The 16,613-nt window shown below is 37.1% G+C and overlaps 1 protein-coding gene across 1 annotated transcript in view; it reads right to left on the bottom strand.

The window, feature by feature from the left end:
- Positions 1-16,613, bottom strand: part of LOC139735118 (adipokinetic hormone/corazonin-related peptide receptor variant I-like) — a 38,775-nt gene that overhangs the window by 197 nt on the left and 21,965 nt on the right. The window contains exon 2 of the mRNA XM_071645888.1: positions 224-425. Within this exon, the coding sequence (XP_071501989.1) occupies positions 224-425 (202 nt within the window). The remainder of the gene's footprint in view (positions 1-223; positions 426-16,613) is intronic.

Genomic DNA, 16,613 nt, shown 5'->3' with positions numbered 1-16,613 from the left:
GGAATAGGGAGAGAGATTCGAGTTTACGGCAGTACATTATCAACCTTTATTATACCGAGTGGATTCTCACCATAATTGCGAAACCCATCTGAGTTATCAAAACAGACATGGGGGAGGGGGGGGGGGGAGGGAGGAGGAAATAACAGCGACATTCTAGGAATAAGCATTTACTCATGAGATGTTGTCCAGCGTTGACAAACCATTAAAGTCTAGGTTTACTTACGTGCTTTGGTCCTCCTGCAGATTTTACAGACAATGGCTGAGTAGCAGGCGAAAATGGTTGCCAAGGGAACGACGTACATGATGAGAGTGACAAAGATGTGGTACATCCACCATAGCTTGAAGTACTTGGTCTTGAATCCGTAGTCCACGCACTGGTAGAACGTAGGGTTGAAGTCCGGCGACATCAGTTCGTGGACCACTAACTGGTGGAACAAAAATCAAAACGAAGCAAACATACGTGGGTATAAAATAAAAGTCATTATGAGTTAGGAAATAATTTATATTGGAGAACTATTATATACTTCACCCGACATATTACCGCAGTCTCCACAGCATATCACAAAGAATGATAATTATGTAACCTCCGTCCATTTTATCAATCATTGTCTGAATTGCTGGTTTGTAGTTACCTCGAACCGTGACCTCCGTCCATTTTATCAATCATTGTCTGAATTGCTGGTTTGTAGTTACCTCGAACTGGTTTCCTGCACGAACAGGTACAGACTCGGGACAGATACAATGCTTTTAGCATCTCTTGTAATTATACACGAGAGTGGTATACTGTAGTCAACGAGGGGATTCAAAATTTCTCTTTCAATCAAAAAATACTTAGCAGAGAAATGCTGTATGACATCTAACAGCATATTGAAAAGGACGTGATTTTGAAATGTAGAAACACAATACTCTCAGTATTTGGTATTTTCTTTTTAAATAACAGGGAAATCACATCCATGTTATTCACGTTCCACAATTATTTTTTTTTTCATAAGTAGGAGCTAGGACACTTTCGCAAAAACGCCATTTCTTTTGTGGCTTGCTATGACACGTTTTTTTTTTAATTGTTTCTTTGCGGAGGATTTCAGGCATGCTAAGAAATAATGACTTCTTGATTGGCTGATGGATTATCGGGTTGTTTTGAAAATAAACATTGTGCATTTTTCTGTTGAAATCGCAGTATTACAGTATTGTGCAAAAAAGTAGTGCAAAATAGTTAACAACAACAACAGCAGCAGCAACAGCAGCAACAGCACCAACAACAGAAACAACATGCACACACACACACACACACACACGCACACACATACATTCACCCACACACACATACATGTGCTGGGTCATCAGGGGCGGATCCACGAATCCCGTAAAGGTGGGGGGGGGGGGTGCGCGCAAAACATATTTGTGGTGCCACTTCCGGGTTTCATCGGCTGACGAACAAAAAACAAACAAAATAAAACAAACCAAAAACGCTTCAGCGAGCAATTTTTCCGTTTCTCGTGCCACTTTCGCTTCATCCGCTGAAAAAAAAAGTATAGCGCAATTTTCTGGTGCCAAAAATCAAAGGGGGCGCACGCATCGCCTTTCATTTTGTTCTTTTTATTTCTTTTGCTTTCTCGGAAAAAAAAGGGGGCGTGCCGAGACGCCCCCACCTCTTCCCCCCGATCCGCCACTCGCCATGTTTTCGTATTGACAGCAAGCCAGGTCTACGACCAAGGTGCTTTTTCAAAATGGAAATTTCGGGTGCCGGGGACGTTACAATACTGAGTAACACTCCAGTGACACTAGTATAGCTGGCCTTATCCAATCAGCTGTATGAATTCCACACAGGTGCATTATATCTTTGATGATCAGGGTTTGAAGCCGCCGTCTTTCTGAGCAATCTGAAAGGTTCATTTTCAACTGTAACAAAATGTCGGGTTTATTTTGCTGGTTTGTTCATCAAATGAAATGATATTTCACATAAGAAAAAGACAATCTCGTCAAGAAATATGTGCAAAAGTATAAATCATTTAATATGTTATGAAAGAGTTTAAAATTGTCAAATGATTGTACCCTTCATGACAGCTGGTTTTATCACTTTTCCGCCTAATTCCAAGAGATAAAACAGATTTGGCATATTCTTCATAGTTCTTTATAAAGCCATGTGTTAGATTAGTGTCCAGACATATGGCCAATCCAGTAATTTTCATCAATATTTCACCAATCTTCGGCAATTTCTATCCACGCATCCCCGTGTCTTCAACATTATCTCTCATTTATTGTAAGTATGGATGACGACTATTATTTTTTTTTGCTATCATAGAGACAAGGTCATTATGCAATGAGACATGACTCAATTGACTTTCTATCTGTGAGGCTGATTTAGTTTGGCAGATGCTTTTGGTTAGTACTTGTACCTTCAAATATGTAAATGTTCACACGTATACGACAGTTCTTTCATGTAGTTACATATATGTCTATATTATGTTATGACTAAGATTAGATACCTCTGATTTTGTCATGTTTATATTAAGTTTAATGACGTCTATTACGTTGGGTTTTTGTGTAAGAGGAAAAATAAAATAAACTGATACTGAAGAGCTGAAAAATATGTAAAATGCCTTAGATTATGATTCTATAATTATACGTCTGCAGTAAATACGCATGTCTGACAGAATGTCTGAAATGAATAAATGAATAGATTATTTAATTGATGATAAATAAATGTACGCATATATACCTATTTAAGTAATCCAAACAGAATATAACAAATATGAATACCTTCCAAATTCAAAACAATTCAGTTACTCCATGACAGTGAAGTAGTAGTGTCGTAGCAGCAATAGAAAGTTGTATAAAAGCTGGCACGTCACATCTGATTTCAGTTATAAGAAGGCTTTAGAGACCACATCGCTCATCTAATACAGTAGCACATCAACCCGAGATTCTCCGGCGATACTCTAGCAGTTGAGCCAGAAGTTCGCCACGCTCTTAGCATAACAAAGCAGCATTAGTGCAGCGCATGATGTACATTGTATATTTGCCAAAATGAATAATATCTAGCGACGGGTTTTCAAAACCACTTACTATCCAAACACGTATGATCACAGACGTGGGCAGGACGCCTTGTTGGTGTACTACCCCATGCACCATAGACGTCAACAATTAAGCGACGCATGCCGAGGATTTGTAAAAGACGGGGTTTTCTTCTTTTTTGTTTTGTTTTTAGGGACTTTCCTACGTGAACTCTGCCTCATTCGTCACCCTTGGCTCCCCGAGCAATGGAATATGTATGAGTCCATGGTGGTGACACTAAAGGGCTTTTTACACTTGTGTTTCTTAACCCCGGACTTTCTCTGACCCAGGACTATCGTTAGTCCCGTACCAATTTTTTAAGCTTTTTACACTCGCCAATTAGTCCCGTACTATCTCTTGTCCGGGGCTAAGGAGAAAACTGGCCTTTTTACACTCGTATTTCTTAGCCCCGGACTTTCCAAACCACATGAATATTCATAATTACGCTGTGTACTGTACACGTACACGCACGCACCGGCAGCACTTGATTACCTCGTTTCTGATTGGTCAGTGAGGGTCGGACTTCGTCTCCGTCGCTTAGCCCCGGATTATTTTTTCGTTCTGTTTACACTCGTTTGCTTGGCACCGCAATTGCGGTGCTAACCCCTGCTATTTTGCAGGGCCAGATAGTACCGTACTATCGGTGGGGCTAGCCCACTTTGGCAAAAACGAGTGTAAACAGAAAGTGGGCTAAGGATAGTCCCGTACCAACGGTGGGGCTAAGGCCCCCCCCCCCCCCTTAGCCCCACCGTTGGTCCGGGGCTAAGCAAAAATTTACAAGTGTAAAAAGCCCTTATGTCATCCACCCCACTTTGCATAATTACGCCCCAACCTAATCCTGGGTTCAAAAATGCGCGCGTCCATTTTTGGTCGACAGACGCAGACGAAGGCTATTAGAATCACTAGGCGCCACCCTTAGATGTATTCTTCACGCACGTCCGTCTCTAGCTGCTGACCCTGCAAATGGGATTCCTCGATTTTTCCAACAAAAATTCAAGGAAAGGACAGATGGGGTAAAAAGTTTGTTCACCCTCTCTATCAGTACGTCGCCTACATCATCGTGATCGACGATAACATGATTTGATCAAGTAGAATGTAAGTGGTTCATTTCCATTAGACAACCATCTGGTGAAAATTCAAACCAACAACAACAACAACAACAACAACAACAACAACAACAACAACAACAACAAACACAACAACGACAAACAAGCAAAATGCAAACAAACAAACAGAAAAAAGTACTTTAATAGTAACCTTTTAAAAATTTCATCCGAAAACAGCATAATTAAAAAAAAAAACTCTTCGAAATTTGTTACAGTTCAAGGACTTTCACGTTAAAAAAAAATCTCCATTTTTGTATTGCTGGTATTATTCAGTGAAAGATAATAAAAAAAAATAACATCACAAAGGAATGAAATCAATCACAGCCCTATAGTATGGAATAAAATGGGGCAACGAGGAAAATTCTGCCGTTGTTAGCGCAAAAGAATATAAGCGAAATCGTGTTTTCCTTTGATTATTTTCCGACTGCTCGATTATAAAAGTCATCCTCTCTTCATTCAATTTTGTAATTAAATGAGAAAGAAATGGCTAGAACCCCAAACTCCTCCCCCCAAAACAATCAAACAAACAACAAACTAATACCTATGGACATGTATGGATATGGAGATATCAAGAAATAAGATCAATCAGAAACTACATTTTGCAGGCAAAATTCAAATTCAAATTCATGAAATTCTTCCGTCGAGATGTTTTATTGCAACTGATTGACAAATTGCCCTACATCGACGTAAATAAGCACTGAATTGATCAGTGTTTTTAGTAGTAGCCATGATATAAAAAAAAATCATGGGCTGGCATACTCGAGCAGGATTCGAATCTACGACCTCTTACGTCGATGTAGGGCAATTTGTCAATCAGTTGCAATGAAAACATCTCGACGGAAGAATATCATGAATTTGAATAATTACGCAGTACCCGCTGCATGCTATAAGGATTAGAACTAACAGTTGCTGTCGGGAGGAAGCTCGGTGGTCTAGTGGAAATGATGCCTGTCCGGAGATCAGGAGGTCGTAGATTCGAATCCTGCTCGAGTATGTACGGTATTGTACGCCCATGTTTCTTTTTTATCATGGCTACTACTAAAAACACTGATCAATTCATTGCTTATTTACGTCGATGTAGGGCAATTTGTCAATCAGTTGCAACGAAATTCAAATTGTTGTTTATTTTTATGCTGCAAAATTAGACCTCCTTTGTTAAATTTGTTTCTTCCCATATTATATTGCTTTTACAAAACATTTCCATGTCATTAGAAACAATCAATTGCTGACATAAGTTTGTCCAAATTTGGTCGATTTTTTTTAATGACTTCGCTGGGAATTGTCTTTTCTTTGCTATCCTGATGCTATTTAAGACTCTGTTACAGGATACAAACCACCCAATTTATGCGATAATGTGATGATATGTTTGATACATTTGAGGAGAGGCACAAGTATATTTGTAACCATACTGCATTTGAGTAAATACATAAACATAATATAAGCGTAGTGCCCCTTTTTAACAGAAAGTAGATATATTGTTAAAAAACAATATCATGCTATCAATTTGAATTTCAATACATCTTCTACATCATGAATTGAGACCAGATCATGATAATATTACCTTTGACTGAAAAAAATGACTTAAAAATAAAAGTAATACTTGTAATCATTAAGTTAAATTAACTATGTGGGACTTTCACTGCGTAATGCAACAAATCCTAATAACTATGTGAACAATACTTTTTTATTTGTCAACATTATCAAAAGTGCTTTAGGTAAACACATGTTGATTCCCCACCTTTGGTGCAACCGCTTAAAGGGGCTGTACAGTACTGGTTGAGGTGGGGATTCATGTTTTTTACATTCCTAAGTGAGATAATGAGAAACCTCTCATGAAATATGAAAGAGCATGTAATTTTAAGAAGGATTCAACGTTTACTTGATGAAAATTGGTTTTCAAATGGCTGAGATATCCAAAAAAAAAGTGATGATAATAAAAGACTACAGGCCACGCCTTTTATTAGGATCTCTTTGTTTCACCTTGTTTTTGGATATCTCAGTCATTTCAAAGCCGATTTTCATCAAATAAACTTTTGATACCCCCTAGAATTGCATGCTCTTTGACATCTCATAGAGTGGTTTCTGAATATCTCGCAAAACGTTAAATCCTCACCTCCACCAGAACTGTACACACCCTTTAAACAAAAACGTGTTCGAATTGCATTGCATAGACAATCGAAGGATACTCATCTACAAAATTAGGTTTCAAATTGACCTCGATGCTAAAATTAGCTTCAAGTCAAAATTTTGCTCTCATCGCCCTGTTTTGTTTTGTTTGTTACTGTACTTCAAGTTGGCGATGAACGTGATGAAAGTGGGACAAGTTCTTCAGGCTGATACCATACTTTTCACAGCAAGGTGAGTTGGAAAAAAAATAAAAGGGCTTCCTCTGATTAACATCAAATCCTTGGCACTTTTCGTGCAGTCTCCTATCTTAATGTTGACTGGCTGCCTTTGGAATTGGAAAAAAAACACAGGAATTTAGTCAACAACGGAAAAACAAAAACTGGGACAAAATAACTTGCAAACGGGAGCGTTTACAAAACACCTTTAATAAAGTATGATTATATTTCGTGAGAATTGTTACAGATGTAAATGCAAAAGATGCTGGTGGTCTGAAATCAAATAGTCCTAACGAGGGGTAAATTTAATTGATTGAACAAAAACAAAATAGTGTTTAGATGGTATTGTCAACGTTCATACCTTTTTATTCTGAATGATTGAGAATCTGTTCGGACTTATCAATATCAATCTGAAAGGTGATAGGTTTTAAACGAATTAAAGTGCTTTCGCTGCAGCCTGCTGATTTTCTTCAATTTTCCACTGGTTACGTAATGGACACTTCAAACCAGCAGCTAGTATTCTTGAATTAACAGTACTAAAGAAAAACACCTAATTAGACAGAAAAGAGTAAACATGCAGCCATTCTGCTATACGCTCACTTACGCAATTAACGTGCTTTGAATGTCAATAACATATAACAAATTGAATGAAATTAACTCAAATTGATACAGGTATAAAAATACACATATGAAATATAGGCCACTTTTCATTTCCTGTACTCTGTATCTGATGGTTTTGAAAATCCTCCAGCAACGTGTAAATTCGAGACGGCAAAATTGTGGTCATAATTTGTATTTTAATTTGGCTCCCGACCAATCCACAGTAGGTACAGTAAAATTCAGTATTCGAAATGGCGATACACTTATAGAGACAGACAATTATTGTTCAAGCTTTCCTTTGGATGATCAAAGATATAATTACGTAGATGTGTATTTCCTGTAAACTCATTACCATACATAAAGCATTTTTTTTTGGGGGGGGGGGGGGGGATAGTAGGGTATACGGTAAACATGATGCTCACCTGACATGCTTTGCTGAGGAAAAAAAAAAAGAAAGTATCGTCAACTTGGGTATGTGATGAGCAATTTCACCATGTGATATCCCCAAAATCCTGACTGGGTCAAACGTCGGTCACGGCAAGCCTATGATAGACTTCACGCGCCAGCCAAAAATAAACCTCCATGCTGACGTATTACTATTACCATTATTATCTCTCTTTTTTTGGGGGGGGGGGGGTGGGAGGGTTCTTTCATACTGAACAGAAAGAGGGATGAACGCTAGACCTGGATAGAACATGACCATTCACATGATTTTGGTCATAAATAAATCCAAAGGAGATGTTGCAAATCCAAGACATACTCTTAGTTTTGAACATATGCAAACAACAACAAAAAAACCTCAAGTTTACAATGGCTTTTAACATCATCGTCCATGCAGGGTTAGTCAAAATAACGTATTGATATCAATGTTTATATCTTGTCTTGATAGCTATTCTATTAGCTATTCCTCGCACTTGCTCAACACAATTGTACAACTATTTTGATAAAATAGAGTAAAGTTAGATGATATCTGATGAAAACCACTATTTGTTCGATCTGCAATCAAGATAGATGTCCGCAATGATTCTAACAGGAAAATCTAAGATTCACAGTTAACAGAACTAAAGCATGTAGGCGCGTCAAGTCATACATTTTTCATATCTACCTACATTCCAGTAGCCTATAATCATTAGCGTTACTATGAAACATGCTGGTGTGTCGTCATATAAGTCCAACCAATCATGTTTCGAGATAGGGATAAAATGTATCTTCAAAAAACATCGCTTATTCAAACTAGAAGGACAAGTCAGGTGGTGTTTCTTTTAACACCTTTGTAAAGATTGAACTTTGTCCCTGGAGCTGATGTAGGCTATTTCCCGTCAATTACCTCTAAATTTACGTTTTCATTTTTTTTTTTTTTTGGGGGGGGGGGTTCTTTCCGCTTCAAAGAAAATGACCTTTGTGATATAATTAGTTGCCATGGAGTCATAAAAGTAGTCAAAGATTTTTCACTTCGACCTAAAACTGAAATTTAGATATGATAAAGAATTGAATGAAACTACCGGCAGTTTCTTCGTCAAAATCTTTCATCGTGTACTAGTGTATGAATTTATGTGTGTGGATGTGCGAATGTGTGTGTGTGTGTGCTTCCAACAGTAGTTCACACTGGTTTTTTTATTCCTTGCATGAGTACACTATGATCGATATCTTCTCGAATAATTGTGCAATATATCTCACAGAATCGACAGAATGAAAAAAACAAAAAGTTCCATGGCATAAACCTTGTCCTCCTGTGGTATTTTGAGAGGTTGCGAATTGCTGGTTGTCTCTCTTTAAACTCTTCCAGGCTTTTCGCAAAATAGTATTCCGAATATTGGTGAAAACTTTAGAAGACCAATGGCTGCGATGCCACACACACACACACACACATACAGACGCACACACACATACACACACACACTCACCAAAACTCAACCACACTCCCACACATAAATGGGTGAATCTAAGATGGAAGTCTTCATTCTATATAATTGGCTGGAATTCCACACGCAATTGCCTAACCGAAGACGGTATAAAGACCGGCAAATTGGAGGTGATATTGATTTCCATTCTCAGTCAAAATCGTCCCGTCTTCTCTCCCCGCGGTCATTCAATAAGCATTGACGGCTATTCGCAATATACAGAAAAAAAAATCCCTATTCAAGCCTGTTAGATGTCTGTTAAGTCATTGATCAATTACAGTCACGGCAGACGTGATAGACGAACTCTTATCTAATGGTAGTGATGTTTGATTGGCAGGCGTTGTTTTTTTTCTTTTTAATTCAATTCAATTCAATTCAATTCAATTCAATAGTTTATTTATTTCCATCATCTCAAAGAAAAGAAAAGAAAAAGTTGACATAATCCAAAGTGATACAATTTTTTTTCATTTCTCTTACACTCGTCTGATAAAGGATTTTTTCAGTACAATATAAAGTATATTATACACGAACGATGTCGTAAAAAAGAAACAATACACTTTGTCATGGCAACAAAAATAGTAAATAATCACAATGATGGAAAACAGAGTTCCACTAAAAAAGCTACGCTTGTAAAACGTGGAACACTGGAACAAAACAACAACAGCACCAATTTGTTATACCAATAAGACATATTCATTTTAAATTTTTCTATATACTATTGTACATTTTACTCATTGATATAATGATGTTGATACTATAATGAACAATACTTACTAGGATTTTAGGATGCAAACGTATAAACTATATAACATATCACATTTGTGGCACAGACACTATGGGGCCAGGTGTGCCAGGAAAATTGAACGGAAAGGAAGATATGCAATCGGCCACAAAAAAAAAACATAACGACGACAACAACAACAACAACACAATACACAGAAATAACAGAATTTGAGGAAATGCACTCAGACAGATACTTGACAACGAAGAACGAGGAAAGAGGAGCAGGGAAGAATAGAGAAGGAAAAGGAGAGGGATGGAAAAGGTCTGTGGACACACTACAAAATCTCAAGGAAAAGTGAAACATGACGGGTTTTTTCATTGAACAGAATTAAGTGGTATATTTAGAAAACAAATATTTTTTGAGTTTATACTTAAATGTAATTAACTTCACAGATTCTTTTAGATCATTATCTAAGCTATTCCAAAATCTGGGTCCGGTATAAACAAATGTATTATGAGTGTGTACAGTTCTAACTAAGGGAAGATGAAATTCTTTAGATTGTCTCGTGGGATAATTATGTACGTGGCTGTTACGGTGAAATAAAGAATAAAATATTTTGGGTAGATGATTGCAGTTGTAATTAAACATAAATTGACCAAGTTGAAACAAATACAACTCTTTTATTTTCAGAATTTTGTGCTCAAGAAAAAGCTTGTCAGTATGTGCTCGGATATGAAGGTTAAAAACGATTCTGAGCGCCATCTTTTGCAGAAGAAAAAGTTTATCTAACAATGTCGAATATGTATTCCCACAAGCAAGAATTCCGTAATTCAAGTACGGCAATACCAAACTTGAATAAAGCGTAATCAAAGCCGAAGAAGGGAGATAATATTTCAATCTATTCATTATGCCTAGGTTACGTGCAATTACTTTACAAATATTGTTTATGTGACACTTCCATGATAACTTATTATCAGCACAAACACCTAAGAATTTAATAGACGAAACCTCTTCTAGGGGAGTGGTGTCAAATATAACATTACCTGGTAATCTATCTAAAGAATTACTGAAAAACATATACTTTGTCTTCTCAATATTCAGTGACAATTTATTTGCATATATCCATTGTGAGACGTTCTTCAATTCATAATTCACTGTACTAATTAAAGTATTAGGGTCAGGGTGGGAATAAAAAAGATTGGAATCATCCGCAAATAATATGAAAGAGAGTTTATCTGAAGATCTATAAAAATCATTAATGTAAACTATAAATAACAGTGGGCCTAACAAACTTCCTTGCGGAACACCACATTCTATTTTCTTCATAGAAGAATCAAAACTGTTCACATGTACATATTGAAATCTGTCAGATAAATAACTCGTAAACCATTGCAAGGCTTTTCCGCGAATACCATAATGGGATAACTTAGAGAGAAGTATACCGTGATTAATCGTATCAAAAGCCTTTGAAAAGTCCAGGAAGATGCCTATCGTATGCGAAAATGTATCAAGTGCATGTTAATCATTTCGAAATATACCGGATAACTGCGGTAACTATCTGGTCGTGAAAATAAGTTCAGGTTTAATGACATTTATCTTCAATAGATATGAATATGTTAAACTTTTAGAGAAAAATCTACAACTGCCGTACTTCTTTCATCTAAACTGAAGACACATTCTTTAAGTTAAAGTTCTCTAAAAGTCTTACATTTCTATATTTATAATAAAGAGCCATCGCACCGCTTACTATTCTTTTAACCCAAAACTAACCAGAATGATGCTTTAAAACAAACAATCAAACAAACAAACAAAAAACCCAGCCGAACAAAGTCCTTGGTTTGTTTCTAACCAAGCATACCCTTCTTATACTAGAATCAAGCGTAAAGGTCGTAGTTTATGCCTGTTTTAACCTAGCGTACAGGATTTGTTCTTGATTTCCTTTTCCTAAGCGCATATTGTTATCTCCCATTCCTTATCTCCCATGCTTTTACTTGTTTTCAGTCAAGCGTATGTTGCTTATGCTTGGTTTTAAGCAAGCGTATAGACGTGGTACAATGAAACATGTCTTTATTATGCTTGTTTTCAATCACGTGTCTATCAAATGCTTGCTTTTAGTCAATCAAAGCTAACTGCTCTTCCACGTTTGTTTTCAATCAAGCTTATGTCGCTTATGATGGGATTATTCTTGTTCTCAATCAGGCGTTTCTGGCTTATACTTGTGTTCAATCAAGATTATGACTTAAGCCTGCTTTTACCCAAGTCGAATTGGTCATAATCATGCTTGTTTCCAATCAAACGTGAGTCACTTATGCTTGTTTTTAATCAAGTGTACTGGAATAATATTATGTGAAGAGTTTGTTCGCAAAAACTGATAAGTCCATTTTTGATGATTTTGAAGTACGGTCTCTGTCATAACGTACAAAATAATACCTTTTAAATGATATATTGGTCACGACTTATATAAAGGTACATTTTTGAAGTAATGGTCAAAAGAAGCAAACATTTTCTTATCATTCTCTTTATTTTTCTTGACCTTTAATCGCAAAATCTCCATTTGGCAAATATGGACTTATCGGTTTTTGCGAACAAACTCTTCATGCTTGATTTTAATAGAGTGTGTGGCTTATGACTGTTTTTTAGTCAAGCGTATGCTTGTTCTTAACCTAAAGTGACTGGGCCTATGCTTGTTTTCAGTTTAGCGTATGTCGTGGTACTGGACATATTATGCTTGTTTTCAACGAAACTTGTCTAGATTATGTATGCTTTCAACCAAGCTGGTTAGTTTCGTTTGTTTGTTTGTTTTTTCCTTGTTTTTTTTTCACGCTCACCAGAATGAATCTTCTGAGTTCATAGAGTTGCATATTTTAGTCTATTCATGTTTATTAACGCCACAAAACTCATGTTCTTCTGCTTCTAGAAACGCAGCTTGCCATATTCTTGCTGGTGTTAAATCGCTCGTAAGCCGACAAGGTGATTACAGCCATCACCCTGAGGAGGGTCTTACATTCCCCCCCCCCCCTGTTCTTTTCCACCCTGATTTCCCTTGATCACTCGCGCTCCTACCGGAGTGTTTGCCTAAACCTAGTCGTATAACATGCCCTTGATACCAGTGCTGAAAAATTTAATTGGTCATGTGTGCTTGACTGGGCGCACAAATCGCCATTAACAGGGTACGTGAGAGGTAACATGTCCGAAAATGGGGGTTGTCTTGGGCACGTCTGCCGATCATAAAGAAGACATTATGTCGCTCCCCATTACTAATACAACTTAATAGAATCACCAGAAGGAGGGTTGCGTGTACGCATCTCCATGAGCCTCAGTGGTGATGCGTTCGCGAAATAAATGATGACTGATCCGAGAGCGAGTGATGTGTTTTGTGGTGATCGTGCCCTACCATCTAAACTGGGATATATCCCAAAACGACTACATCCCGTCAAGGTCCATAAATGTAGAGAAAAAAAATCCTTTTGTGTCCCATAATGAAGAGAGACCCCTTGGCCCACCCCCAAATCCAAATCCAATGGAATATAGTACAAGACAAAAAAAAATGACTTCATACGCCAATTAAATGACAGGTGTAAAGGAGGGTATCATAAACATATGAAAAGGGCCCTATTTCATACAGAGTTGATATGATAGCAGCTCTTGCTGGAATGGCAATTGTCATGGTACAATAACAAGAAGTTAGCTTTATAATTGGCTGTTGCTCTGGAGAGTTGCCATTCCAGCTAGAGTCGTTATCCTATTAAACATCTTTTCTAAATAATGGGGCCCAGAACAAAGAGAAGAAAATCAAACACGACTCACGATGTTTTATATAATAACCTATGCTTTTTCTGTGCAGCTTCCATTTGCAACTTCTGATGAAAAATGGGAATGACCGATGAGTGACAGATCACTGCCAAATCTTTATAAATTGACATATCGTCTATTCGTTATTATTTAATTTCATGAATCTTTGAATTCTCAAGAATCTTTGCCTTTAATAATAACATTATTATCATCATAATTATGCCCCAAACATTATAATAAGCACTACAGAAAAAAAAAACCTGCAGTAGAAATTGTGGGAATGCTTTCACCAAGTTTGACGAAGTTCGGATGCAGCGAACCATGTAGGAGATTACACATTGACCTTAAAAGGCAAGTTCAACCAAATATATTTTATGTGTGAATTGAGTGAATGCAACAATATTATTTGAGCATATCAGTGAAAGTTACTTTGGGGAAAATCAGACAATCCCTTCAAAAGTTATGAATTTTTAAAGTTTCTGTGCCGCCATTGCTGGCTGAGAAGACTACAACAGTGTTAAAATGTGAAGTCTGATGTGCAGGACAACGATATAAAGAAAATATAAACTGAATTCAGTATGATTATTTTCATACTTAAAGGGTGTGTACAGTTCTGGTCGAGGTGAGGATTTAGCTTTGAACGTTTTGCGAGATATTCAGAAACCACTCTGTGAGATGTCAAAGAGCATGCAATTCTAAGGGGTATCAAAAGTTTATTTGATGAAAATCGGTTTTGAAGTGGCCGAGATATCCAAAAACAAGGTGAAACAAAGAGCTACAATCCTAATAAAATTGTGGCCTGTAGTCTTTTATTATTATCAATTTTTTTTTTGGATATCTCAGCCATTTGAAAACCAATTTTTATCAAATAAACGTTGAATCCTTCTTAAAATTACATGCTCTTTCATATTTCATAAGAGGTTTCTCATCATCTCACTTAGGAATGTAAAAAACATGAATCCCCACCTCAACCAGTACTGTACAGCCCATTAAAATCAAAATGAAAATGCACTTCACTTGCGTCTTTCAAAAAGCACGGGGAATAATATTACCGCTCGAATGTGTAAATAACAAGTCCAAGGAATTATGTACTTTTCATGTAAAATGCACAAGTATCGCTCATAGTAAGCCGAGTACAGTTTTAGTTTCATGATGTTATCACGAGGGGACTATTGCAAAAGATCTTCCTAGGTAATGTTACAGTCCCAAACTCACCCCTAGGGTGAATGAACACCGGGATGCAAAAAAAAAAAAAGAGCCAAACAAACTAACAAACAGAAGAAGATGAAAATGAAGCAGAAGAAACAGAACAAAAAGCTTATACCCTTCCGCTATAAATGTAGACTGATCTATGACCGCGTTAGATTTGCAGCAAAGTAAAATCAAGAAATTCAATCGCTGTCGATTTAGCCGGAGAGGAACTTTTGATTTATGAACCCTAATGGTAGCGGCTCGGAATCCGATCGCCCCGAGAAAGAGCAGTGAGATGACGGATTAAAACAAGGAGTAGTAAAACTGCTAAAAGGATGTTCGTGCAAGTGGTACAGGCATTTAGATCCTGATCGGACTCTTCCTCTGTATATTGCAAACACGAAACATTCGTCACAGGGAGAGAGAAATGCCTGTTTCAACCAAGTTTGTGTGAAATGCAAGAATCGCTTACAGTGACACGAATTCCATTAAAAACAAAATCCAAGCCATTCCTTTAACTTGCTTGACTTTGACAAAGCCCTTCGACGTTTTCTGCTACAGCTTATCTTTGGTCATTAAAGGTGAAATCCAGTCCATTTTTTTTTCATATAAGGTGGTCTAATAAAAAAAAGAGTGAAATCTTACAAGTTCAACGGTACAAATTTGAATGAAATCGGATGAAAACTAAGGAAGTTATGACATTTTGAAGTTTTGCTAATTTTTGCAAAACAATTCTTGTACAGTGGATATGAATATCCAAATGAGTGAGCTAACCATGTCATAACCTCATAATTTTCCATTGATCGTGTAAAAAAAAAAAATGACGAAAATTCAATGTTTCTGTCACTGAAGTCTGAAACACGATGTTATTCCTGGTTGAATAACTTCAGAATAGTGACCATTTAGGCTGCGTTTATCAACTTTCCCCTGTTTAAACAGCTTTCAAAAGCCGTTTCCAAAGCCCTTTAGAAACGGCTTCCAAAATAGTTGCGTTTATCAACTCTTCGCGAACACGATAACTGGCCTGTCACTGCACAGCTGCATCGCGCAATTCGACCCGAGGAGAAGAGGTCATATCAGGCGTGCATTGTTCGTAACTGCAGTACAATACTACAAAGCCGTTTCAAAGCAGCTTTGCGTTAATCAACTTCAAAAGGCTTTTACAAACAGGTTTCTGAAAACCTGTTTAGGAAACCTGTTTGGAAAGCCACAAATTTGCGGCTTTCGAAAAGGCTTTTCGAAAGGGCTTTCAAAACAGCTTTGCGTTTATCAACTCGTAAAAATTCCTTGAAAGCTGTTTGCAAAACCTGTTTCTGCCGAGAAAAAGAGTTGATAAACGCACCCTTAGATATACGAGGATTTGAGTCTCGGTCATAATTGCGTTTGAATGAAAAACTGGATATTTCAAAAAAATTTGTACAAACTATATGGCAAGTTGTGAGAGGATGACATGCTCACTTTGCCATTTGCATATTCATTTTTTGACCGTTCAAGAACTGTTTCCTGAAAAATTAATGAAACCTAAAAATGTCATAACTTCCTTATTTTTCATCCGATTTCCATCAAAATTATACCGTTGAACTCGTAATATTTTACTCTTTCTTATCAGTTTAACTTATATTTGGAATGGATTTCCCCTTCAACATGCTGCCGCGTCTCAGATAAACCTCGTGGCATATGACATGGCCATTTCGAACATGCACGAAGTACATGTTGTTTTGTCAATAGAGTGACAGCGTTTATTTAAAAGTATTAGCTGGCTGGTATCAAAAAAAGCTCACATCCGCATGCAAATCACGCATAGACCCAAAAGGACACGTATAGGAGAAAAACAAAATAACAACAAGGATAAGAAGTGAATACCTATTTCTCTGCGGTAATTTGTTGGGTCTTGCATAAGCCT

Source organism: Diadema antillarum, unplaced genomic scaffold, assembly GCF_040938485.1.
Source record: "Diadema antillarum isolate AM-2024a unplaced genomic scaffold, OU_Dant_1.0 seq00000563_RagTag, whole genome shotgun sequence".
Classification (NCBI taxonomy): domain Eukaryota; kingdom Metazoa; phylum Echinodermata; class Echinoidea; order Diadematoida; family Diadematidae; genus Diadema; species Diadema antillarum.
This window is presented reverse-complemented; position numbering and strand designations above follow the sequence as displayed.